The sequence below is a fragment of the Heterodontus francisci genome, chromosome 32 (genome assembly GCF_036365525.1).
Source record: "Heterodontus francisci isolate sHetFra1 chromosome 32, sHetFra1.hap1, whole genome shotgun sequence".
NCBI classification, from domain to species: Eukaryota; Metazoa; Chordata; class Chondrichthyes; order Heterodontiformes; family Heterodontidae; genus Heterodontus; species Heterodontus francisci.
In genome coordinates, this window is record NC_090402.1 from 15,451,740 (window position 1) to 15,477,267 (window position 25,528).

At 40.7% G+C, this 25,528-nt stretch overlaps 1 protein-coding gene across 4 annotated transcripts in view; it reads right to left on the reverse strand.

Moving 5' to 3' along the window:
• LOC137347661 (rap guanine nucleotide exchange factor 1-like) overlaps window positions 1-25,528 on the reverse strand; it is a 196,543-nt gene that overhangs the window by 14,914 nt on the left and 156,101 nt on the right. For all 4 annotated transcript variants that reach the window (XM_068012322.1, XM_068012319.1, XM_068012321.1 and 1 more), the window contains 7 exons: window positions 11,967-12,042; window positions 11,280-11,364; window positions 10,377-10,469; window positions 5,646-5,831; window positions 4,386-4,470; window positions 3,715-3,809; window positions 355-433 (listed from right to left, as the gene is read on the reverse strand). In XM_068012322.1, coding sequence (XP_067868423.1) covers window positions 355-433; window positions 3,715-3,809; window positions 4,386-4,470; window positions 5,646-5,831; window positions 10,377-10,469; window positions 11,280-11,364; window positions 11,967-12,042 — 699 coding nt within the window. The remainder of the gene's footprint in view (window positions 1-354; window positions 434-3,714; window positions 3,810-4,385; window positions 4,471-5,645; window positions 5,832-10,376; window positions 10,470-11,279; window positions 11,365-11,966; window positions 12,043-25,528) is intronic.

Consider the following 25,528-nt stretch of genomic DNA (forward strand, 5'->3'; position numbering starts at 1 on the left):
TTCTTTTTCCTCCCTCTCAGTGCTAAAGATACCCAGTCTGATTTGTTCCATGCCCTCCATCTGGCTGGAAACTTCCATTTGCACCAATTACTTACTCTTCAAAAGTAAAACAAACCAGAGTCAACATGCATAAAAGATGAACTGTCCCTCTTACAAACACAATTCGCATGCATAAAATTGCACTGTTTGTAATTAGTTCTCAGCTACATATCACAACCCAAGTTGCAAGATATTCCAATGTATGCACATTAAGTTGTATTTGTTCATGGAGTCCTGCAGCTCTCAGTATTATTGATCTTGATAGCAGTGAGATGTGGAATGAATGTAGCTTAAACCCTGTACCAGGTTACAAACCTTCATAATTTTGATGAACTTTAGGAGCAGTCGTTCCCGATCTTGTGCTTTCTCCTGTTGAATAATTATTGATCGCACCCTGAAAGACATCAATAGAATATAACAAGTGAAAATACAATATCATAATTCAGGACAGAGCAACAATCAGCTTTTACCTGCTTTTGTGGAAGTGATCACAAATGCAAGTCTTTTCATTAAAACATTTATTGCACCCATCAAAACAAAAATTGACAACTCCTTGGGAAAATGAATCATGTGGTTGCTGAGCTATACTGACCAGAAGGTCCCAGACCTCATCAATGGTAATGATCAATTAGCTGATCTCAACTCCTGGTGCACCAAATTTGACCTCGGTGCTTTTGGGGGGAGTGGAGGAGAAAAACACAGCTTTTCCTGAATACCACCAAGTGACCTTTGCAGAAAAATGGCTGTAACACATCAAGTGAAGACAGATCAAGTTCAGCTGCAATGTCTTCTGGTCACATGGCCTTGTTGATACCCAATGTTTAGGTGCACACATGCTGAATGGTCATCTGGTCCAGCAATTGACATTCATGAAACTACAGTCCAACAAGTCAGTATTTTCAGAATAAAACAGGGGGGTGGGGAAAGAGGAGAGGAAGAGTAGTTATGATGGCCGGTGTGACTCTCCTAATGAACTGCGCCATAGAAAGGACAGCATATTGGTTTGCTGCCACAGTCCTCCACAGAGTAAATTCTTGATCCTAAACATGCTGCTATGGGAAGACAATGATCTGAATGTCAGGTATTCCCATCAGAAAGGAGGAGTAAAAACACTGCAGGTCAATCAACGCAGGCTCCTATTATTTATTATGTATATAAGCAATTTATACAATCCTCTCTTTTCTCTTCACCCCACCCTCCCCCATAGCGCAGGACTCGATTTTAACGCTGAAGAGAAACCGTTCAGCCTACTGCACCAGCATCATCTCTCTGAAAGCTCTCATCCTTTCTCTTCAGCACCAACTCTCACTCTCAACTGTCCTGGTCATAGTTCCATTCCATCCATTGCCTCATCTGGCATTTTAACAAAGAACTTTTTTTCTCCCTTCAGATATCAAGGATTGCAAGCTTCAACAACTCTTGGATAGCAACACCCCTTAGATCCTTCCCAATCACTTTCCTCTGACCCCACCCCTCCTTCCAATCTCAACCTTTGCAGTGTTTCATTATCCCCTCTGACCCTGAACAATCCTCAGCAAAGCCTCAGCTTCATACGCCTCCACCTCAATGATCTTCGAGCTCAGCACGATGAGCTCTTGTGGTGTCTTCGCGCCTATTTTTGTCAAGATTCCTCCTTCTCCCCAGTCTTCATAATTCTTCTTCTACCTGGATCGCGCCCTCTGGCCTCTTACGCTCTTGATCTTTTCACTGAGAACCGCCAGCATGAAGTTGACAGTCTCAATTTTTTTTTTTTACTCCCCTTATTCACCCTCCTCTGAACTTGCAGCACTCCATCCTCTCAGGGCCAACCCTGACATGGTACTTAAACCTACTGACAAGAGCAGCACTGTGGTTTTGTGAACAATCCACTATCTTACAGAGGCTGAATGCCAACTCTCCAACACCTTCTCGTGTCCTCCCTTGGACCATAATCCCACCACTGAACATCAAGCCATCGTTTCCCAGACCATCAGTGGCCTCATCTCCATGGCCTCCAATGTCAGTCCCTTGACCACATAGCCCACATTGACTTCCTTCCCAAGATCCACAAACAGGACTGCCCCAGTAGACCCATTGTTTCAGCTTGTTCTTGCTCTGTTCTTATCTAGTCTCTAATCACTCTCTGGCAAATCTTTGTATAGCCTTAATAATCGTCACAAAGTACTGTTCTGAAAACAGGACACAATCTTCTATCTGAAACCCAACTGATGATTTGTATAGATTCAGCATTACTTCTTTACTATTGTGCTCTACACCCCAATTATAAAATCTAAGATCTCAAAGGGTCTATATTTTAAAACAGCTGTCAAATTGCCCACTTGATTTTCAAGGTTTTTGCATCTGAACCCTCTGCCCTTCGACCCCCAAGTGCCTCCATTCCTTAAATATTTTACCACTCAGGGTTCATTGCTCCATATTAATCTTCTTAAAATGCATCACCTCATTTCTCCTTATTAAATTCTATTTGACATCGATCTGCCCAATTTACTAACCGGTTCAAAGTATTCTAGAATCTTCAGTTAATGTTTATCTAGAACGTTTATCAGCATCACTTACTTCAGTTGCCAAAATAGGATTGGAGGTCTATAATATTTATATTAATATAACTTAAGGATTTTGCTGTGCAGGCATACGAGGCAGCTAGCAGTGTGACACGATCCTGTCTCCCAATGTCTCCTGTAAGCTATATGTGCACGTGTTGTATCCCAGAAGGTACTGTTCAGGCCAGTCACAGGCTGTCTCCTTTAGGATACCATGAATGCCTGGTCATGCAAAAAATTTAGAGGGGACATTGCTGTCACCATGGGTTGACTGGAGAGATATATCAAAGACAGTCTCTACGGTAGTTGTGGTAAGCATACTTAGGATAAAATGTAACTGGAAGGTTTTGTTCTTACACCAGCGCAAAATGTTAACACTGCAATTTCCAATTCACTGTCAAATGCACAGTAATTTGAAAATAATGGGGAAGGAGAGGAATTCCAAGTTTCAAAACAAGGTAGACATCTGAATTTTCAGCAACAAAGTTACAAAGTTAACAAATATACTACGATTATCAATTTTGCATGAGGATGGGATTGTTGAAAATATAAATTTTTATGGGGATTATTACGAACATTTTAATTCACCATTACATCAACTAAGCTGCCTACTGAATCCATCTTCTAAATCCATTTAGCAGAGAAAAAATACTAAAATCCAACCATTTCTGACATCAAATACTACTACTTTCACAAGTTAATCATGGAAGTAGTGTGAACGTTTATCTTCAAATCAAAGAAAGTATTGTGAAAGTTGCCAGTCATTGTACATTAAGGACCATCTCCAATGCTGCTTTAATCCCACAACAGGCTCTTGTTTAAGTGTAGCGCATCAGAGTATTGAAAGTTTAAACATCAATGAAAACATACAAGATAACTTTTTGTATTACACTACAGTTAGGCTAGTTCTAAGGGTACAGGTCTCAGGAAATGATCATGCTATAAAAAGCTGAAACAAAGCCATCACTCAGTTGCCTTCAAGAAGGCAGCTCACCACCACCTTCTCAAGGGCAATAAATGCCATCCTAGGCAGCAACGCCCACATTCCATACCCAAATTTTAATGATGAAAATCACTACTTTGGTTCAGACTGGTCAAAGACATAAATAACTAAGAAATATTGACTCATCCTCACCAGTAGGACATGTTGTTGAAGTGCTCTGTAAACTGTGTTAGGTTTGGACTCTTCTCTTCATTCTGTTCTTTGGCCCAGAGTAAAACCTCAGGGATCTGTCATTAACAGAAGTGATAGAAAAGTGACACGAATGCAGCCAAAAGATTTGCTCCACAGGCAACATATATATTAGATCAGTACCATGAAGTACCCTTGGTTCCAAAAACATGGAACAAAGAAACAATCAATGGAATATTTAAGGCACTGACTGATTTGGAGAAAGAAATGAAAGGGACAACATTTATGGGTGCCTCCCGCTGGAAATGTTCAGACATGTTCAGATACAATTCTGTGTTCAACATTATACCTTGTCTCTACAAACCAAGACAATGATACAGTATCAATTACCTTCACTAGTCAATTGTTTGTACAATTCTCAATAGCAGAAATTTCTGCTTGTTGCTTAGTTGTCTGATTGTGCAGGTGTCTATTCTGACTGTTCTGTTGATATGATCTTATTCTACTCAATTGAACCCTTGACTTCCAATTATCTCAAACAGGCTTGCTGTTTCTTCAACAGAAAAGATAAAAAGAATGGTGCTGTTTACTTGACAGTTAATCTCATGTCAAAGCAACCCATGAAAATGTACCAAACTGTTAAAGTGTCACAGAAATATTCTCTCAGATATTACCTCTATTTTGTAGAACAGCTCGGCATCCAACAGTGTCAACTGCTCAGCAATCTCATGACTGTGAAAGTCATGAAGGGTTCCAGGCCTGCAGAAGGGAAAATAAAGACATTAACCTGAGGATTACAGGAAGTCATTGGGACAGAATAGATTCTGTTTTCATTTAACAGCTTTCCCCCATCCTCCCCCAACAAAAAAAATTGAGATCATGCTTTTCCATTGGTTATTTAATTTTTGCTAATCAGCTATTCCAGTAACTTACAAACATATTTTAAGAAGGACTGTAACCTCATTTTTTGGCAGTTTTTTGGAATGCCAGACATGACGGGCTGGATTTTACCAGCCCCCTGACGTTGGGGGTCGTGGCGGGGGGATTCGGAAAATATCTCAGAGGGACCCGCCACGGGCCTCGATACCGGGAAGGCTATATTACCGCCAGCGGCAAGGCCTCACGACAGCCCCCCACTGCTCAGTGACGGGGGTATAATTAAAATGTTAATCAATTTAAAATAGATGAATAAACACAACTTTTCATGACAGACGTCCCGCTCCGATATTCCAGCCGGCTGCCGGAACTCCCGCGCCTTCGGATTTCCATTTGGAGATCCTAGGCGGAACACTGGTTGTGGCGGGGGGAGGGGGGGGGGGGAAAAGCAGGGAATACTCTTGCTATTGGTTGAGGGGATTGTGGGAATGGGTTCAAGGTCAAAGTTAATGAAGGGGGAGGTAGTTGGGGGAGTTCGGGATCAGATAAAAAGTTTATTGGGGGGGGCAATAAATAAAATGTTTGGTTATGGGGGGGTGGGCGAGGGGCTTCGATCTTTTATTAACTTTTTTAATTAAATGAACATGCATTTCACTTTAAAAACTTAAAATTACTTGTAAGGGCTTAAAGCCCTTTAAGAATGGTGGTGGTGCCAGACGCCATTGCCAGGGATGGAGCGCCCGCTCCCTCTATGTAATCGGGGGCAGGTGTTCCTCCATGTAAATGAGCCACCGCACTAAATATCGCGGCGGCTCAGCGGCGCACATCTCATGCCTGCACCGTGCCGTTTTTGAAGCTCCCAAGATCAGTGGCGTGCTTTAAAAATTCAGCACATTATCTCCCCACATTTTTGTGCACCCTATTTTACACTGGCTTGCTTCACACATGCAGGTACTTGTTCACTTCTGTTCTCAATATGGACATAATTACCACTTCCTTAATTATAACCCAGAAAAAAATGAATTTAATTTTTATTTTTAAGTATATACAGCTCCTACCTTGCTGCTACCCCTCGTGCAGCCAACGGCTTCATCAAACTAGCGTATTTCACAGTTTTCTTCTGATCTACTTTGTCCAGAATATTTTTTCGCAGAACCCGGGCCAGGCTCAGCTCACCACTACACACTAAACGGAACACGAGTTCCATTAACAACTTCAGGATGTCATCCGATAGTTCCACCAGACTGGAAAATGACACCAAAAAGGAATTCATCAGACGGCCATCATGAAGTACAGCATAAACACCATAGCAGTTCAGCAGGACAGAATTCATATTGCAGTTCAGGACATTTTGGATATTTACCATGCTTTAACATAGTTAGACTTCAGAAAAATGTACAGGAAAATTAAGTGGGAATGTACAATAATTAAAAACAAGATCACAGGGATACGTCTACATTGCAAATTAGCTATACCAATATCTAATGTGCAATGTAAATCACTAGTTGCCATTTGATCATGAGCTCCTTTAAGAGCTATTAAAATTGAAAGGGTCATTGTCATTTATTGTCACAAGGATATTGTGACAAGGTTTATGCTCGACTTGCTCACCATTCCCTGAACTAGTTTTGCAGCCTTCCTCCAAGATAAATGTCAAGCATTTCCTACATTAAAACAATGACTACACTTGAAAAGTACTTAATTGGCTGCAAAGCACTTTGGGACATCTGCCCTGAGGTAATGAAAGGTGCCATATAAAATGCAAGTCTTTCTTTCATAAACAGAACATTTCACAAACTCTATTTCACGATGGGCAGAAGGGCCTGTTCTGTGCTGTATAACTATGACTCTATGATAAACCCAAAAGGGCAACCAGGGATAGGATCTGAATTACAAACCTCATTACTGTTCATCTGGAGTACTTCCTCCTCCTTTCCTCACCTTTCTAATCCTCCCTGCACTATTGGTAAGAGAGAAGTTTAAATTTTTATATTGAAAAAGAGAAATCCTTCAAATCAGAATTACTATTAGCGTGGTCAGGGATTACTGACTAGTGCAAAGAGAACTAAAACAAAAAAGGGAAGATTATTTTTAAATTGGGGAGGAAAAGTTAACACATTTCTATTAGCCATTATAATTGTTAATGTCATCCATACTTCCATCTGGTCATCACTACATACTATACCATCATTGACAGAATGGGTTCACTAAGCCACAGGTGGAATTAAATTATCAAAGTGCACAAGAAACTACCAAAAAAAATTGATTCACCAATCTATTCCCTCCACAGCCCATCTACAACATTCATCATATTACTTACCCAACATAATCCCCTGAAGGAAGTACTACATAATTTGTCCCTTATCCATAAAAGTATTCACTTAAGATTACTCCCTGGACTAGGCTCTACGCATTTTCCAAATTCTACAAATTACACTCTTAGCAAATGTATTCATGCTTTGAAACTAGAAATAACTTTCAGTATACAGAAAGGTTAAAGCTATTTACTGAGAAACAAGATCCTTTTCTGTGCTAATCAATATAGCCCAAGGTATTACATTAGGAACCACCACATTTGTTTAACTGTTCTTACGTAATTCAAAGCACCAATACAACAGTACTCAATACATTTAATCCATTAATGCAAATTTGCAAGTGGAGCTGGTGACATTAACTGCCATGTATGAAAGCCTGCACACTTTGGAATGTGGGGAGCGGTGGGAGGAACTCTCATCCTACCAATCGGTGATGAAGCACATTGGAAGTCCAAAGCACATTACTGTTGGCCCCTCAGGTATTTTGTTCGTTCGTGCAAGGTTCATTTACGCATATACCAACCTCTCTAAGATTAGGATATGTAATCAGTTTGAGTGATCGTGCCTGTGAAAAAACTAATTGATGTTGCTGGTCATTTGGCACCAATTTAGATGTCACAATACTTATTGCTACTTTGTATATTTTAAAATCTGAGTGAAATGAAGGGACTGTATTGTAACAAAAATGGAGGTAATTCTAGATTCTCAGATGTCAGAACAACTTCCTCATATCAAAGCTCAACAGCCTATATTTATTTCCATACAGTTGTTATTACTGTGAAAGTTCATTTTAGTCCATTTTAAAAATCCAAAAATAGACAGCTTACAAGATATTTTTACAAAAAAAGTTAGAAATTTGGGAAGTTGCAAATAACTTGGAACAAGTGGAACAAAGTTTTCTGGATCAATCTGACAAGTGACAAATATACTTACTGTTAATAAGCAGTGGGAACATAAAATTAAATGTAATCAACTGCAGGGCAAGAGAGATCCAGGGGCAATGGTAGATGGCACAGTAAAACCACCAGTACACTATACAACAGCAATGATGGATGCAAACAAACATCTGTGTACAGCCAAATAAATGGATCAAGTGCCAACAGCAATATAGAGCGTGCTTAGAGTATTGTGTACAATGCTAACCACTATACTACAGTGGGGACTTCCACTTTATAAAAGGGAACTGGAAAAAATCAGCAGAATGCTTATAGGTCTTGGAACCTTGAAAACTTAAAGATGATGAACCTTGAGTCACTATTATCCTAGTGCAAATACTGTGAAGCCTAATAAATTAATGGAATCACCATCACCTGCACATCACACACCATTCTAACTTGGACATCGTTCACCTTCATCGCCACTGGGGCAAAATCCTGTAATTCCCAATCAAACTCCATAGTGGAAGCAACATCACCAGCAGCCTTGCAGTGGTTGAAGGTGGCAGTCCATCATCAGCATCTTTGCAGAGCAACTGTGATAGGTAATAAAGGCAGCCTTGCCCACACCACCACAAAAAGAGAGACACATAACTGCTAACAAACAGAAGGTACAGGTGCAAGCAGGGTGAACAGACATTTCAGATTAAAATGCTTCACAGGTTGTGTTGGGAGACCGCTACAGTGGATAGCATCACAAATTCAAGTGGGAGCGGAATAATTTTGGTGGGGTGGGCGTGGGGGGAGGGTGAAGATGGGGAAGAAGCAACTGAAAATTCAAGCAGATAGGGCACAGTCCGATATCTTTGGAAGTTTGGGGCCTGTCTGATCTTTTGCATGCTTGTACATCCCTTTGTCCCCATGAGGTGGAGGAAATAGTTGGACAGCTTTATCACTTGAAACTCAACAAATCAACAACTTGCATTTATATAGCACCTTTAACGTAATAAACTTCCCAAGGTGCTTCACAGGAGCATTATAAAGCAAAATGTGACACCGAGCCACACAAGGGGATATTGGAGAAATGGCCGAAAGCTTGGTCAAACAGGCAGGCTTTAAGGAGGGTCTTAAAGGAAGAGGGGTAGAGAGGTGGAGCTAAAGGCATGGCGATCAATGGTGAAACAATTAAAAAATTTTATTTTATTTATTTATTTTAATTTTATTTAGAGATAGAGCACTGAAACAGGCCCTTCGGCCCACCGAGTCTGTGCCGACCAACAACCACCCATTTATACTAATCCTACACTAATCCCATATTCCTACCACATCCCCACCTGTCCCTATGTTCCCCTACCACCTACCTATACTAGGGGCAATTTATAATGGCCAATTTACCCATCAACCTGCAAGTCTTTGGTGGTGGGAGGAAACCAGAGTACCCGGCGAAAACCCACACAGACACAGGGAGAACTTGCAAACTCCACACAGGCAGTTCCCAGAATTGAACCCAGGTCGCTGGAGCTGTGAGGCTGCGGTGCTAACCACTGCGCCGCCCATTAGGGATGCTCAAGTGGCCAGAATTAGATGAGCGCAGATATCTGAGGGTTGTGGGCTGGAGGAGATTAGAGGGACACGGAGAGGCCGTGGAGGGATTTGAAAACAAGGGTGAGATTTTTAAAAACAAGGCATTGCTTGTCTGGTAGTCAATGTAGGTCAGTTGGCACAGGGGTGATAGGGGAGTGGAACTTGATGCGATTAAGGATGCTAGCAGCAGTGTTTTGGATGACCTCAAGTTTATGGAGAAAAGAACGAGAGAGGCTGGCCTAGAGTGCGTTGGAACAGTCAAATCTAGAGGTAACAAAGGTATGAATGAGGTTATCAACAACAGATGAGCGGAGGAAGGGGCGAAGTCTGGTGACGTTCCAGAGTTGGAAATAGGCAGTCTTAGTGATGGCATGGATGCGTGGTCGGAAGCCCATCAGGGTCAAACGCGACACCGGGTTTGCCAACAGTCTGGTTCAGCCTCAAACAGTTGCCAAGGAGAGGATAGGATTGGTAAATGGAATGGAGCTTGTAGCGGTGATCAAAACTAATGGCTTCAGTCTTTCTAATGTTTCCAGAATTTTCTGCTCATCCAGTGCTGGATGTTGGACCAGCAGTCTGATAATTTAGCAGCAGTACAGCGAGTTCAGGTGATTTATTTTTTCTGGCTTTGCTGGGGTTGGTTGGGGGTGGGGGGGGGGGGGAAGAAAGTAATTGTGCACATTATTTAGAAGTGGTGCATCAAGTGATTTTCTACTGGGAGTCTTGTGAATTTTTGGTAGAGAGAAAATTCAGTGTGGCAGCAGAGTTTGTTACTGATGCTTAACATGCTTCATAATTAGCTATTGTTGCAATAAATCTAAAGTAGTAAAAATAAAGTACTTTTGGTTCCTTATTTTAAATACAACCTATCTTGCTCTTATGAGCAGACATAGGAGCATGCGACACTTTGGGAATTAAGGATTTTCTTAAATCATACTGGGGGGAGGGGGAAAAAAAAAAAAAAAAAAAAAATCGCCTGCCACCTTGCTATATAGTCACAGTCGATATTACTCACCACAGTTCATCCACCACACGCACCAATACGAAGAACGTATTCTTGCTCACCCGTTTTTTGAAAGTTTCTGAACAGTGGCAAAACTTCTCATAAGTAGGCATTAGTTAAGTTAAAAAAAAAAACTAAATGTTAACTGTTGTATAATTAAAAATTTATGGCCCATGCATTTCTTTACCGCACTTCCCATACTACTTTACAAAGGGCAGTAGGCCCACAGGGAAGAGATGATCATGACTATGTTGCCTCAGCTGCAACACCATGTGATCCTGCATCTAGTGAGAATTTTATATACTCTGAGGCTAGGCTAATGGAAATGTTCATTATGTTGGGATTCAAACTTTATCACCAGATCCATAAGTCTGCCTTGTAATTTCTTTTTCTCTTCAACATAAAACTGAACCTCTCCCTCATGCTTAAAAAGATACCTAATGGCTACAATCTAAACTTTCAGTGTATGCAAAATGGGCAAAATTGGTCACCTGGCAGCCCAGCCATCGAGATGTTTTTGTTCACTACTCTGTGGATAGGAACCGAAGTCACACAATTGCCCACCGCTCCAAATCATAAGTCATACTTAAACGAAAAACGGTCACTATTAGGAAAAATCTGGGTAATGATGTGGCTGCTTGTCAATGTAGTAACTTCCTCTGTTGCCAGAGGATGGAATGACTCAGTGGTTGAAAAGGCCTTCCCGATCCAAGGAGCCCATATGCTATACAAGAGCTGTTGAAAAGATTGGTGGAGGTTGGAGAATAGAAATCAACAAAAATTAGAGGTGCAAGGTTGCACATGGGCTTCTCCACACTAACATTGCTTCTAGGTACACATCTCTGATGTGTCATACTGATCTGTCCTTTCGTGCCCAACTATAGCTGCCAATCCTGCAAAATCACTAAAGGATATCGATAGTGGAGTTTCTTGATAATCTCCTCGGGTGGAATGAATGTCCGGTAAGTGGTCAGGAATGCCTCACAGTATAGGACCAGATCTAGAGGGCAAGACAGACAAATGGAAATATGATAAAACCAACTGTTCAGTCTATTGATGTACCTCAAATATACTGTTTACAGTGTTAAAGGTTAGAACAGATTTTTAAAAAGCATGCTCTTTTAACCAAAGAACAATATGCTGTCAATTTTATAGGATCGGTTTTGACTTGCTTTGCCTGGTTTACAGTCACTATTCCAATAATCAAACCCTGACTTTATCCATCAGAACTACAGTCACATTGTGGACCGAAGAAAAATGTCACGTCTCAAAGTATGCAATAAATAACTTGAGTAAACCTAGCACACAAAAGGGAGCAAGTACTGTGAAAAATATATACCTGAGACCTTAAGCAGCCTAACTCTGGCTCACAGAGAATTTAATACATTAAGGAATTAATTTATTAAAATAGGTAATTAAAGCCCAAATAATTTGTGCATAAAGTGAAGCTTCAATGTCCAAATGTAAAAATGTTATATCATTCCAACTTGAAGAACACAAATTAATTAATTCGGATTTCTATACAAGGAATGGACAAAAAAACTGCAATGAACTCCATTCTTTGGAAGTTATTGCAGTAGTGGGTATGGATGAAGATTTTACCTTTACGATCCGTTTCAGTTGCATGCACTATGAGAATATCTACAGAGCCTCCTCGCACCTCTGGGCCATCCTCTCCCTAGAATACAGAAGTTCAAGTGAAAAACACAAGATATATACACACAAGCGAAAGGAACCTCAATTCAATAACATGCATCAATAAATAAAAAAGACCAGCTGTGATGATATTTAAAGATTGTTCAAATTATTAAAGACTGCCTCTTTTCTCAGTCCAACATTGGAAAACAATCAATTTTATGAGCAAAGATCCAGGTTCCCAATTTTATGATTTTAGATTAACCTGATATGACTTCTCCACTTGAGTGTTAAAACTACCATGGTTAAGGCAAAGGAATTTTTGTTTTTTAATTTTAATGATTATACACATACATACACCTGTATATCCAAAAATGATATATTGAACAGGCAAAGCAGTTAGATTCATTCTGTTGCCTCTTAGCAGCACAAGAAAGGATAAACCTTTTACATTTTCAATTGATGGACTCATTACACTGAATTACAGGAGTATGGAATCACTGCAATATGAACATCCCAAAAGTGCTCAAAGTATATTCCTAACTAATCACACATGGCAACATCTATAGCTAGCAGAAAATGCTCAAACATTTCAACAGTTTGTGAAATACAGAAGGCATCAGTTATTCCATCTTAGATGCTATTTAAGTAGATGTTTCCGAAGTGGAGGGTGGGATAGGGAAGGGAGGAATGAATTCCCTCCCCCTGCCCCCACAAAAGGTCTACTGAATTTGTTACTCTATGAAACATTTCCAGATAGCTTCTCTTGGGAGCAGGGACTGGGTTCAGGAGGGAAAGGGTATTTATGTGTATGAAAGTTGAAGGTAGCAGATCAAAATCCAGTACTTCAGATACTGTGATACAGTAACGATACTAAAAGTTTTAACATCCACCGTGATGAGCCACAAACCCAGCAGGAGCCTGAATAGAGTAGCCCAACCAATTTGGATCAGGAGGAATCAAACAATGTTCACACAAAAGTTTACATTATATCAACATAGCAGATTTCTCTCATACTTAATGGCATTCCTTGTCATTATGTCTTTTAATAGCAGTAACTTGAGACAAATCTGCAATTATATAATCTCTGGGAATACTTCCAAATAGGCCATAGGATAGTAACAGATTCCCTCAACACTCTCAATCAGGAGAAGCTACAAGATTCCCAGTACAGAGCCATGCTGATTTTTGGCCACCCAAAGAAATTACTACTTTATCTATTTCAGAAACACGATAGATTGGTGGTTACTCTCATTGTTCCATTAATCCTTAATAAAGCAAGGGACAAAAGGATTTTCTTGCCCCCTTCAAGCCAGAAAAACCAGGTAGAAGTTATTGTACTTCAGAAAGTGATCTATTGTATGTGAAGTATTTTGGGACATTTCTGAAAAATGTGGTACGGCACCATTTGAATGGAAGTTCTTTCTCCAAAGTCATCTTTTCATTTTTCAAACTATATCCTTCATGGCATTCCACACTGGTGCTGGAAGTCTCAAACAACTAATGGGCAAAGCCGTCACAACATTCGGTATTAAACAGGCTCTCAATTCCTGCTGCGGCTCAAGAACGGAAATAATGGAGACCCAAATATACAGAAAGCATGGTTCTTGTGGCAGGTAAATGAAGGGAGACAAAAGGAAAACAGGGAAGATCAAATCGGAAAAAGAACAGGAAAAGATTTTCTCTCTTTTTCTCCTTCCCATTTGATTCTTTAAATCCATTTCCTTTTTCCCTTCAATTATCTTATGTAGTGTCAATTTTTTTTCCAACAAAATTTGGTTGAAATTCAATACAGATATAAATAAAATGTCTATATCCAAAACCTTGCATTGGCACACACGTCAACTTTTCCATTAAAGTTTCCTGTTCACTGATATAAATAGTGTGGCAAATGATATAGGCAATTTCTACCATAAAAGCAGACATAGGAATTATATCAGCAGAAATATAAAAATAAGGACAGAAAACATGACTTCAAAACGGGGACTGAATTAAATCTACACCCTTGGCATCTAACCACACTTGGTCTTGATTCTGTGTGCAACACCATGGAAAGTCAAGTGATATATACTTAAAACTGATGAACATTTCACTTTATTACTTTATTGTGCTTTGGTTAATTTATAACTTTACTGAGCATGTAGAAGATAGGCACAAATTGGCAGAAAGTACTGTGGAATGAAACTTTTTTTTAAACTAATGGAGTATAAAGTTAATAGAATTCCTTACTCAACTGTGAAAGTGGGGAAACTATGCCTCAGTGAAGTACTAACTATTCGATTACTCGAACTACTGATTCTTCAATTTATTTGAAGATTGCATATAAATTAATTAGGACAGCCCATGGTTTGAGGATGAAAGGAAATGGCAGTGATAAATAGGATTCAGTATTAAATCTTGGTCAGAAATAGCTTTTCTGGTGCACTGGAACAGGTAGTTTACAGTAAAATGTTTTGATTTACAAGAATGTGGGTAATCTGGCTGCACAGACAGCACTGAACCACAGCACATCTGTGGTCAACAGTAAATGCCTTTACAATCAGTGATGGGCTTTTACACTTCCCCAGGGCCAGCTCAGATGAGGACCATAAGAAGCTTCAGAACAACATAACTGATTTTGCATCACTCCAATGGATTGTAAAGAAACTAGTGTATGGCGGGAAGAAAGCCCAATAAAAACGCAAAGAGAATAGGAAGGCACTGAAGATAACAAAGTTCATGAATTTTGACTCAATTTAATTTAGTAGATTTTAGCGTACAATTTGCAGCCTTTTAAGGCTAAAAATGAGTAAGAAATGAAAACTGGTGTTTAAGGAGAATGTTCAGATTATTAGGTTGTCAAGTCTCTGGGAATTGAATATTAATCTCCAGCACAAGGTTGTGATTAATCCAAGAGAAAAATCATGGTGGCATTAATCATTGTGGCATTTTTAAAAAACTATTTTCTTTTAACACTTTTGCTTACTAGTTATAGAAATACTGGAATGGGAAAATGGGTCATTTGGTCATTGGAGGTGAGAGAACAAGTAATGAAACCTTCAGGAATATATTCAACCAGAATTGACAGCTCCATGGAAGGGCTAGGTGAAAGTCATGTTTTGATCATGTGAAGAGATGGTCATATTAAAGGTAAGAAAAAAATTGACAAATGCATCTTAATTTTAGATTGTTTAATCTGCATGTGCAACCGTGACATATTTCAACATGCTGGAGATCTGTAATTCAAGTTTTAAAGTGAAGTACAAGATGGCTGTAATGATTCCAAGACCCTAAGAACTACAGCTCCTCACATTCGTCAAGTTTCTAAATGGATTTTAATTTTCTTTGTAGTAAATCACTTCAAATGTAGATCTTTGTGGTTAAATTTAATTAAGTTTATCCTTAGTCCCACAGGACTTGATATCTGCAATGAACATTTCAACTGAAGCATGAAGCAGTCTCAAAACATTCATAAATTACAATAAAAGTGGTGAAATACTCAAGAATTCCAGGAGGTTAGTGCCTGCACCTGGTCTACCCTGCCAAACTAACTTGTCAATGTTTCTATATTGGAGGCAATATATACTAAACTTTAAAAAAAAATTGAATTGTTCAATAGTAGACGTAATGATTGGGAAATGATTGTGCAATTACACTAAATAAACTAATGTGTTTTACCATTACGGTAAGTTTCCTGAATTTTCTCTCGAGTTTCCAGAAGGAACACACAAGAAACTTTAAGTTGGCTAAGTTGTCCGGATGAAGGGCAATCTTTGGCTCCCACATTAGAATAAACTTGTTGGAATTTTTAAGACCAGTCGCCATGAACATTTTTCCATTGCATCTTCCAGACTACTGCCAGTGCTCATGAGGCCAGGTAAATGCACCACCATAGCAGCTGCAGGGTGCACATGGAGACATCGCATGGTGCTACTGTACTTACAAACCGTTACTCTCCTTGTGGCAATGGCATAATATACACCATGCAAGGACACTGGCCTAAATATTAGAGCCAGTCTATGCACATGCAGAATGGCAGTCCCATAAAGGTGCAACTTGTTTACAGGGAGAAGTGTTGTACTTTTGGTGGCTACACTCCATTATGTAAACAATCTGGCACTCCAGGAAGAGAGGGCATTGCAGATCCAAGACAAGTCTGCAAATCTGCCTTTTTGTTAAGATTAAGTATACACAGGGAGCTCATCCTGCACATGTGCATTCTTGATCTCTACATTATGAAATGCAGCCTACAGTAGAGCATGGCTACCTGACCCGAACCCGACAACGTGTTGGGTTCGGGTCGAGTCGCTCTTCCAGGTCCGGCGTTCGGGCTAGGGTCGGTCCGGACACAGTAGCGGTGCTGCCTTTTGGTCAGGGAGAGAAAGGGAAGTAAGAGTAAGCGTCATTAATTTCCCATAGCCGAGTTGGGTCGGGTCAGGCGCAGGAAAAAAACCAAAGGACTCTGGCCCGGGTCAGGTCAGGTTTAAATTGTATATCCGAGCAGGCCTTTAGCCAAAGAAACAAAGTACCAATACAAAGCGCTAAAAAGCAACAGTACTCTTCCAAAACAGGAACAAATGCATCTTATGCACATCAGTGAAGTTCCAAAATTGACTGGAGAGAGAACAGGTACTTACCCTAGTCTGCTGTTAAATAAAACTTCTCTATGGACATAATATGAAGCTGCTAGGCACCAGTTATTCATATCAGTTTTTTTGTTGCCCTAACTACAAGGGCAACAAATCAGCAGAACACATGGATAACATCAGACCAGGTCAGAATTGATATCCTCCCAACATTCAGTATTTGGGAAATCACTTATTAAGAGCAATGACCCTCATTCCACCACTAAAATTGCAATCAAAATGTTTTGCAGATTTTATTTTGTTTTCTTGCTGCAATCATGACTAAATGCAGATTTTCTTTGGGGCTGTCCTCTTGAACCTATTATTTTCCTGCTCCACAGTGTCATCCCACATTTTATCTTCATAACAGTTAAATTGAGCATGTTCAATGTCAAACTGTAATGGATTTATGAAGGTCAAAAATCCAGAGTCTGAATTACTTCCTTGAACTCATTGGCTGGTATAAGCTATTGTTTACAACATTGAATACAAATCATGCTCCCTTTTACCACAGTGCAATAGAGGTAGCATTCAAATAGAATGAAAAAATGACAGCAATCTGGAAGGCTTATAGCATTCCACAGCTGGTACTAGTATATTACAGATGTGTTATGAAATGATATAAAATATTTGCAACATAGTAAAACTTGAAATCAGTCTTGAGCAATCAAAATTCAAAACAAACTAGGAAAAATAAAATTAAGTCACTGAATGGGAGAGTAAATATTATGAAAATATCACATTCAGCACAGTCAACTACTCCATCAACTGTCTCCTGTACAGCTAACTTGACGCTCATATCTGACCCAAAATATCCATCACATTTCCAAACAGCTTGTCTTCCAATCTCTGATTCACAACCAAAGTATTCCATCCTTAAATCCTTCCTACTCATTCTGACCATATAATGGGTAGGTATGGGGGACAGTTTCCACATGCACATAGATGACACCTAGTTTTATCTGTCTGCATGTGAGATTCAACAACTACATCTAATCACAAAGCTTCTCTGACATCAAGTCATGAAGACAGAATTTTCTCCAACTGAATATGGTGAAAACTGAATTCATCTTATTTTCTGCTCACCAAAACCTGTACTCCCTTGTCAATTCCGTCCCTTACCCCAGCTGCTCAACCAGGCTGAACCAAGTGGCACATAGTGTTCTGTATGACCCTACTTTTAGTTCAAAAATCACACCTTACCTATCAAGATCGCATAATTTCACCTCTACGTTATTTCTCCTCACACCACGCACAGAAACCCTTCTCTATGATTTTGTTACATTGAGTCTTGACCTCTGCAATGACCTGAGTTCCACCCTATATGAACTTCAACATGCATAAAACTGTCACCAACAGTGTCCTGAACCAAATCCCACTTACGCATTGCCACTGCCCTGGACCACCTCTCATTGGCTGCTTGTCCCCCAAATGCCCTGAATTTAGAATCCTCACTCCCATTAAAAAAATTGACACTACCATCAGCACCACATCCTAGCCTGCACCTTTCAGTCCTCTGACAATGGCCTCCTGTGTATCCATTTCCCTCCATTCCATATTTCTGCAGCAACCCCTTCAGCTATCTCCAGCCTACTTTCTGAACCTCCTAATTTTACCACTTCTCTCCCACCTTTAAACCTTTTTGATCATGGCTTCCATAACTATGCAGCACACTCTTCCTTGAGTGAAGCACCTTTGGGCTGTTATGTGAAAGGCACTAGATAAGAGCCAACAGCTTCTTAGAAGGGTTTATTACAAAAGATTAAAATTTGAAGAAAGAAAAGCCAGCTGAAAAATTAAAGGGAAAGAGCCTACCTGCTCTAAAAAGATATTGCTTATCTACTGAACTGGGAATGTGCTAAAATGGCTAGAACATAAAGCAACAGCAATCTCTTGAATGCTCAGAGAAAATAATTTATTTCACACAGGAGCATCAACCACAAAAAGTGGGCTAAGCAGGACATTCAATTGTTAGGTACACTGGGTACTAGATACATAAAAATCAGAATGCAAATGCACATAATACTTGTGCAACAATGCATCGACAATAAAAGGGATTTAAAATTATTGATCTATTTGCTAGTCTCAACCTAGCACAAAAATAAACTTCAATTACCTGGAGATCAATGTGATCATTGCCTATAGATCTGGACAACTTGATAGGATAGTGTACAGGTGGATAGGAATAGGGAGCAGAGACTGAGGCTAACTATGAAAAGGTTGCAGGGTGCACCAATTGAATGCAGTGTATTTGGGGGTGATGGTGGTGGGGTGGGGGGGGGGGTGCAGGATGGATTGGTAGAGGAGGAAGATGTCAATGAAATCAGTAAGAAAGTACTAGATCAATTGGTGAGGAAGAATGGAGAAATGGAAGCAACGATTAAAATTAATGTGACTAACAACTGTTCTATTTTCTTCAGAGATCTTTCAATTTAAATAATCTCTTCTTAGTCCTCAAACCCTGTGCCCTGCAGAAGAACTTTCCTGGATCCAAGGAAGATCAAGATGCATTCAAAGTGACATGCAATCAACCTTTACTACTCATGGTACATAATATTAGGGAACTATACTCAAAATGTAATTTTTCTGACATTTTTTATCCACTAACCCTTACCTGTATTAACTATTAGAATCAGACTCAGTCAAGCACCCAAGAATGGATGAGTATTTATAAATGTGGTGCATCTGGAAACAACTGGCATGTAATACCAGGGGAGTGAAGATTTATAAGAGGGCCTGATTTTATTCCGGTGACGGGCAGAAGGCAGGTGTAGACCCCGCCTCAGCCCTCCATCAGAGCCCCTTTGTAATTTCATGGCAGGCAGCCAATTAACTTCCCTTCATCGGGGAAGCTGCCTCTTTAAGAGACAAGGACCCGCCTCCAGAGCTGTCAACCAACTGAAGGGCCGGCAGCTCTGCAGTACCAGCAGCACCAACAGGAGCGGCGGCCACTGCCAGCACTGCAGGAGGCCTGCAGCACTGAAAATGGAGACGACCCTGGGCCACAGGTAAGCTGTGGCCAGTCAAGCAGATCCTGGCGATGGCATGTGGGGTGGGGTTGGTGAGGCTAAGGTGCTATCATTGCCAGGAGGGGGGGTCGCCGGGGGCCATGGGTTGCCCTCAGAGGAGGGAGCCCACCCCCCTCTCAAGCTCACCAGAAGCCGTCAGGCTTTACCTGGCAGCATCGCCACATGGCAGCAGGCCCATCTGCCTTCTACAAAATTAGGAGAGGCGCAGTAAGAGGCCCTTAAGTGGCCTTCCCCACTCTGGACAAAATGGCAGTGGGCTAGGACAAAGTTGGGTATGGCACCCCTTACCATTTTGTTTCTCCCCCACCCACCACTGTTTCTTGCTCCAAGGGCACAATAAAATCCTGCCCAGAACGTGGGTTAAACAGAGGGCAGCAGCAAAGGCTAAGCCATCAAATTCCATGTGAAAGACTGAATTTTTTTGCCTCTCATTCCCCCTTATGAATAGTATACGGTTCTGAACACCAAAGAGGCGCAGTCCCTCCCCCATGCCTGGAAATTAAGCGTCTTAGGATGTTCTGTTGGAAATTTTATTGCTCAATTTATAAGTTCATACTTAATTTGTCTATTTAATTACAATAAAAGTTAAACAGTCATGGTAGCATCCTCAACCACACCAATAGTAAATAAGCAAATGCTGCCTATTTCAATAGAAATTCAGAAGCTTCAACTGATACTTGACTTCTAATTCTGGGTGATCAATAAAACTGCAAATTTTGTTTTGTTTTACTGTAGGAACATTGTACCAAACTGCCAATTTCCTTACATCTAAGTTCCAGTCCTGCCTATCCACTGCATCACCCTCCACCACCACTGACCCAAGGAGCACACAAGCTCTGAGAAGCAATAAATTGACAGATTGTTTTGACATCTGATTACTAGGGGCTTTGCCATCACAACTCAATCAATCCTTAGATAATGAAGCAAGGCCTTCTCCTGCACAGTCAGTAATCCAATTCATAGCCCACTGGGTCCTGGCCACATCTGTACCTGTTTTGAATATTAGCATCATGCTTCTGGAGTTGAGGCAACAACTGGCTGCAGAAAATACTACTACTACTGTAGACTATGAGGACTAGCCTACCATGGAGTACCTTTTTGTTATCTTATCTTTTTTCAGGAGCAGAAAGGGTAGTGAAAGTAATAGACTCCTGTAGTTAATGAAAAACTTTACTTGCATTTTGCATATACACAAAAACCATTAGCAAATCCCATGATTTATCCCAAGTGCATAACTCAAGCTTTGTGAATAGATTTCAACTGATTGAATGCCACAAATGAGTAAACAAATTTAATGCACATTTAAAGCACTAACTGATTTAACCAAGTGCAATATTTCAACCATTCGTTTTCACATTAAAACAAGTACAATGGATGAATCCTGCATATAAACTAATTTCGCACATATGTTTTGAAGTGAACTAGAGACTGATGTGAAACATCAACATTTAGCAAAATAACAGCATGAGAGAAATGCTTCTGATAACTCAGAAGCATTTGAAAAGTGTGGCATCAGGCATATTTGCCCGGTGAATCACACGTTAATTACCTTATCATATGTATACATCCATTTATCACAACCTCCTGTTTGCATCCTCATATCAAGTAATATAACCAATTCAACACCTCAGATGCACCACAAGCAACCAGTTACATTAAGGCCAAGATGTGACAAATGTTCTTGGAATTTAGAGGGGCTAATGTGCTAATGTAACTACCATGAACAGGGACAAGATCCTCTCATTGTTTTGTTTATGCTTCACATAAAATCTGTTTAAATAAACTCTCTGGCACTGTGAAAATGTGAAAAATGTCAGTATCCACAACACACATGGTATAAATCATCTATGCAGCTCTACAGTTTGTCCACGAGATGCAATATTTTGAACTCCGATTAAATTGAGATGACTGATAGTCTGTTCAGACTTCAGTTCTCAACACAGGCATTTTCTGATCCAATTTAAATCATGGGGATGGTACAGACCAGTGGCTCTTTCTTACTGAAAACAAAGATAAAGAGGGGCATAACCATTGTCTGTTCTTGGGCTGTACATAAATATAATAGAACACTCAAAAGGCTTGAGAACAGAAACTGTAAATGCTGGAAGCACTCAGACCAGTCAGTATCCTTGGAGAAAGGACAGGTTATGGTGTTCCCAATGACTGTAACTCACCTATTCTACTGACTGTTCAATCAACTGTTTAATGAAACCCGGGCTCTATCCAAACAACAGAAACTAATCTGTGACATTGAGACAGCAGTACAACAGGAGCAATGGGAAAAATTGCATACTCGGTTTATAGGATTGCTCACTTTAATAAATAAGTATTGTTGGGGGCTAGATTATTTAATTGGGTCCTATTGTATTTCCATTTACTTCCATTATATTTAAGTCCAATACAAGCACACATTTGCAGTGTTCTGGGCAAGACACACAGAGAAGCACATATTGCTTCTCATATCAGTTGTGTGTCCTCAGTTCCAGGGAAGATGCTCAAGGAGAAAACCATGTTTTGGTGGATGGCGGAGAAAACAGGAACCACAAGTACACTTAATATTTTATTGCCTTGTATATCTTTCAATTTAGCATCATTGAGACCCAACATTTAAGCTGCCAGAGAACACTCGAGAATCAAGTTGCAGCAAACTGTGCAGAATCCTGTGGCTTTGCATTCAAATCAGACCAGATACCAGCAGTGCCTGGCCCATAACACAAACAGAAATGCCCGCAGTATTTTTACTAGTTAAGAGGCCTGCAAACCAATTTCTGGGGTTGTCCACAAAGCTCTGTCTGACTTGTCTGCATGTGATGCCAACTCTGTCATCCTGATAGAAGGGAGATCTGAAATAGTAGGTTTCCTGAACGATAAAAGTAAAATGTAGAAAATTTCCTTCCCAGATTTGTTCACAAACTTACCTCAAGTATTCCTTCTTTGCTCCTTTAAAATGGAACGATTTGCAGGTTTAATGTTAAATTCTGAGGAGAGATTACATAAACTAGGCTTGTATTTCCTGGAATATAGAAGGTTAAGGGGTAACTTGATGGTGGCTTTTAGAATTGAGAAGTTCAGAAACAAAGAACAAAGAACAAAGATAATTACAGCACAGGAACAGGCCCTTCGGCCCTCCAAGCCTGCGCCGATCCAGATCCTCTCTCTAAACATGTCGCCTATTTTCTAAGGTTCTGTATCTCTTTTCTTCCTGCCCATTCATGTATCTGTCTAGATACATCTTAAAAGACGCCATCGTGCCCGCATCTACCACCTCCGCTGACAACGCGTTCCAGGCACCCACCACCCTCTGCGTAAAGAACTTTCCACGCATATCCCCCCTGAACTTTTCCCCTTTCACTTTGAACTCGTGTCCTCTAGTAATTGAATCCCCCACTCTGGGGAAAAAGCCTCTTGCTATCCACCCTGTCTATACCTCTCATGATTTTGTACACCTCAATCAGGTCCCCCCTCAACCTCCGTCTTTCTAATGAAAATAATCCTAATCTACTCAACCTCTCTTCATAGCTAGCGCCCTCCATACCAGGCAACATCCTGGTGAACCTCCTCTGCACCCTCTCCAAAGTATCCACATCCTTTTGATAATGTGGCGACCAGAACTGTACGCAGTATTCCAAATGTGGCCGAACCAAAGTCCTATACAACTGTAACATATGACCTGCCAACTCTTGTACTCAATACCCCGTCCGATGAAGGAAAGCATGCCGTATGCCTTCTTGACCACTCTATTTACCTGCGTTGCCACCTTCAGGGAACAGTGGACCTGAACACCCAAATCTCTCTGGACATCAATTTTCCCCAGGACTTTTCTATTTATTGTATAGTACACTCTTGAATTGGATCTTCCAAAATGCATCACCTCGCATTTGCCCTGATTGAACTCCATCTGCCATTTCTCTGCCCAACTCTCCAATCTATCTATATTCTGCTGTATTCTCTGACAGTCCCCTTCACTGTCTGCTACTCCACCAATCTTAGTGTCTTCACACAAAAAGGTGAAGGTCTGTACCTCTCGCACAAAAAGCAGTAGATGCTAGTGCACTTAATTTTAAATCTGATATTGATAAGATACTTTTCTAGCCAAGGGCGTTAAGGAATATGGAGCCGCTACGTCAATGTGCTTTGTTGAATGATAATTTTCTTTAATTCATTGACTGGAGATCTGAATTTATTTTTTTTTAACTTTTTTAAAAACCAGCTAAAAGAATGATTTTTGCTGGCAGCTTAAGTTGGCTACCTAATTTGTATCGCTGTATCCTACACTGCAATGCCAAGTCCCAGGAAGTTTAAAGGAACTGCTTGTTCTTTTTTGCAGGAGAGAATACTGCTAACTGCTATGTTTTGAATCAGAGTGCCCGTCATGTGACAAGCCCCTCCCCATCTGTGGTTTAATGCTGGTGTTTTCTCTGCAGCAGAGAAGCAACTGGATTCTAACATGAGCAGACCCAAAGTGGGGGCCCCTCTCTCTCCATTCCAGCTTGGAAGCTTTCAAATCCTGTTTGTTGACTGACCACCTTTGCATACTCCGACTATAATCCAAAACCCTGTTGGAGGAAATCATCTGCATTGCTATCTCCAAGAGGCTCACTGAACCAGTCATCTACCTCTGCCAGCTAAAAGCCTCAGGGCCACTGAATTCAGTTAGTAGACAGCCGAATCACCGAACTCCACAGACTGTATACTTTTTTTTTTTAAACGGACTCTAACTCAACCAATCTACCTTTCCCCACTCTGTGGTAAAAGCCTGCTACCCGAGCCGAACCCAATGGGACCAGACATGTGTCCGGTTCGGGTCAGGTCGGGGTCGGGCCGGACACATATGGCAAGTGCTCTGCCGGTATTAAAAAACGTACCTGATCTGGGAGTCCGGGACGAAACTGAGTCTGCGCAGTAAGCGAGTGACGTCACTATGATGCATGCGCTGCAACTTCATGGAGCTTCCCAGTCAGAAGGTAAGTAAAGGGATAGTCGGGTCAGGTTCGGGCCGGGCTGAGTGGGATCGGGCTCGGGGCGAAATTGGAGAGACTCGGGCCGGGTTGGGTTCTTTTTCCCAAACTGAGCAGACTTTTACTCTGTGGCCTATTTGTGTGTGTAAACCTCTATTGTGTCTATGAGAGTGTGAAAGTTGGTACGTTGTTTATTATTTTATTAGTTTGGTTTAGGTACAATAAAGTTAACCTTCTTTGTTGAACTCAAGAAAACCTGTCCGGTTGGTTCTTGTTATGATCATAACAAGTAATTAACCAAACAGCTACTGAATTAGCCAGTACATCCACTGTAAGAATTAAACCTGTTGTGGTCTAACAAGCAGAAGGAAAAGAGGGAAGTCCTTCAACCCCTCCTCACTTGACTGTAACAGAGCCAAGGTGAGTTAATGGAGTTAGGTTACAGATTAGCCATGGAACTCAAGAAATAGGAGCAGAAGTAGTCCATATGGCCCAACAAGCCAGCTCCGCCATTCAATACGATCATGGCTGATCTTGGGCTTCAAATCCACTTTCCTGCCCGCTCCCCATATCCCTTGATTCACTGCGAGACCAAAGATCTATCTATCTATCCCAGCCTTAAATGTATTCAATGATGGAGCATCCACAACCTCTGGGGTAGAGAATTCCAAAGTTTCACAACCCTTTGAGCGAAGTAATTTTTCCTCATCTCAGTCTTGAATGATTGACCCCTTATCCTGAGACTGTGTCCCAGTGTTCTAGATTCCCTGACCAGCTGGAACAATCTCTCAGCTTCTACCCTATGCTCCTAACATTTCACATAGCTTGGTGTCAGGTTTTGTCTAATAATGCTCCTGTGAAGCGCATTAAGACATTTAGCTACGTGGTGCTGTGGTCAAAATCATTAATGCAAACTCCTGTGACTGATACATAATTCC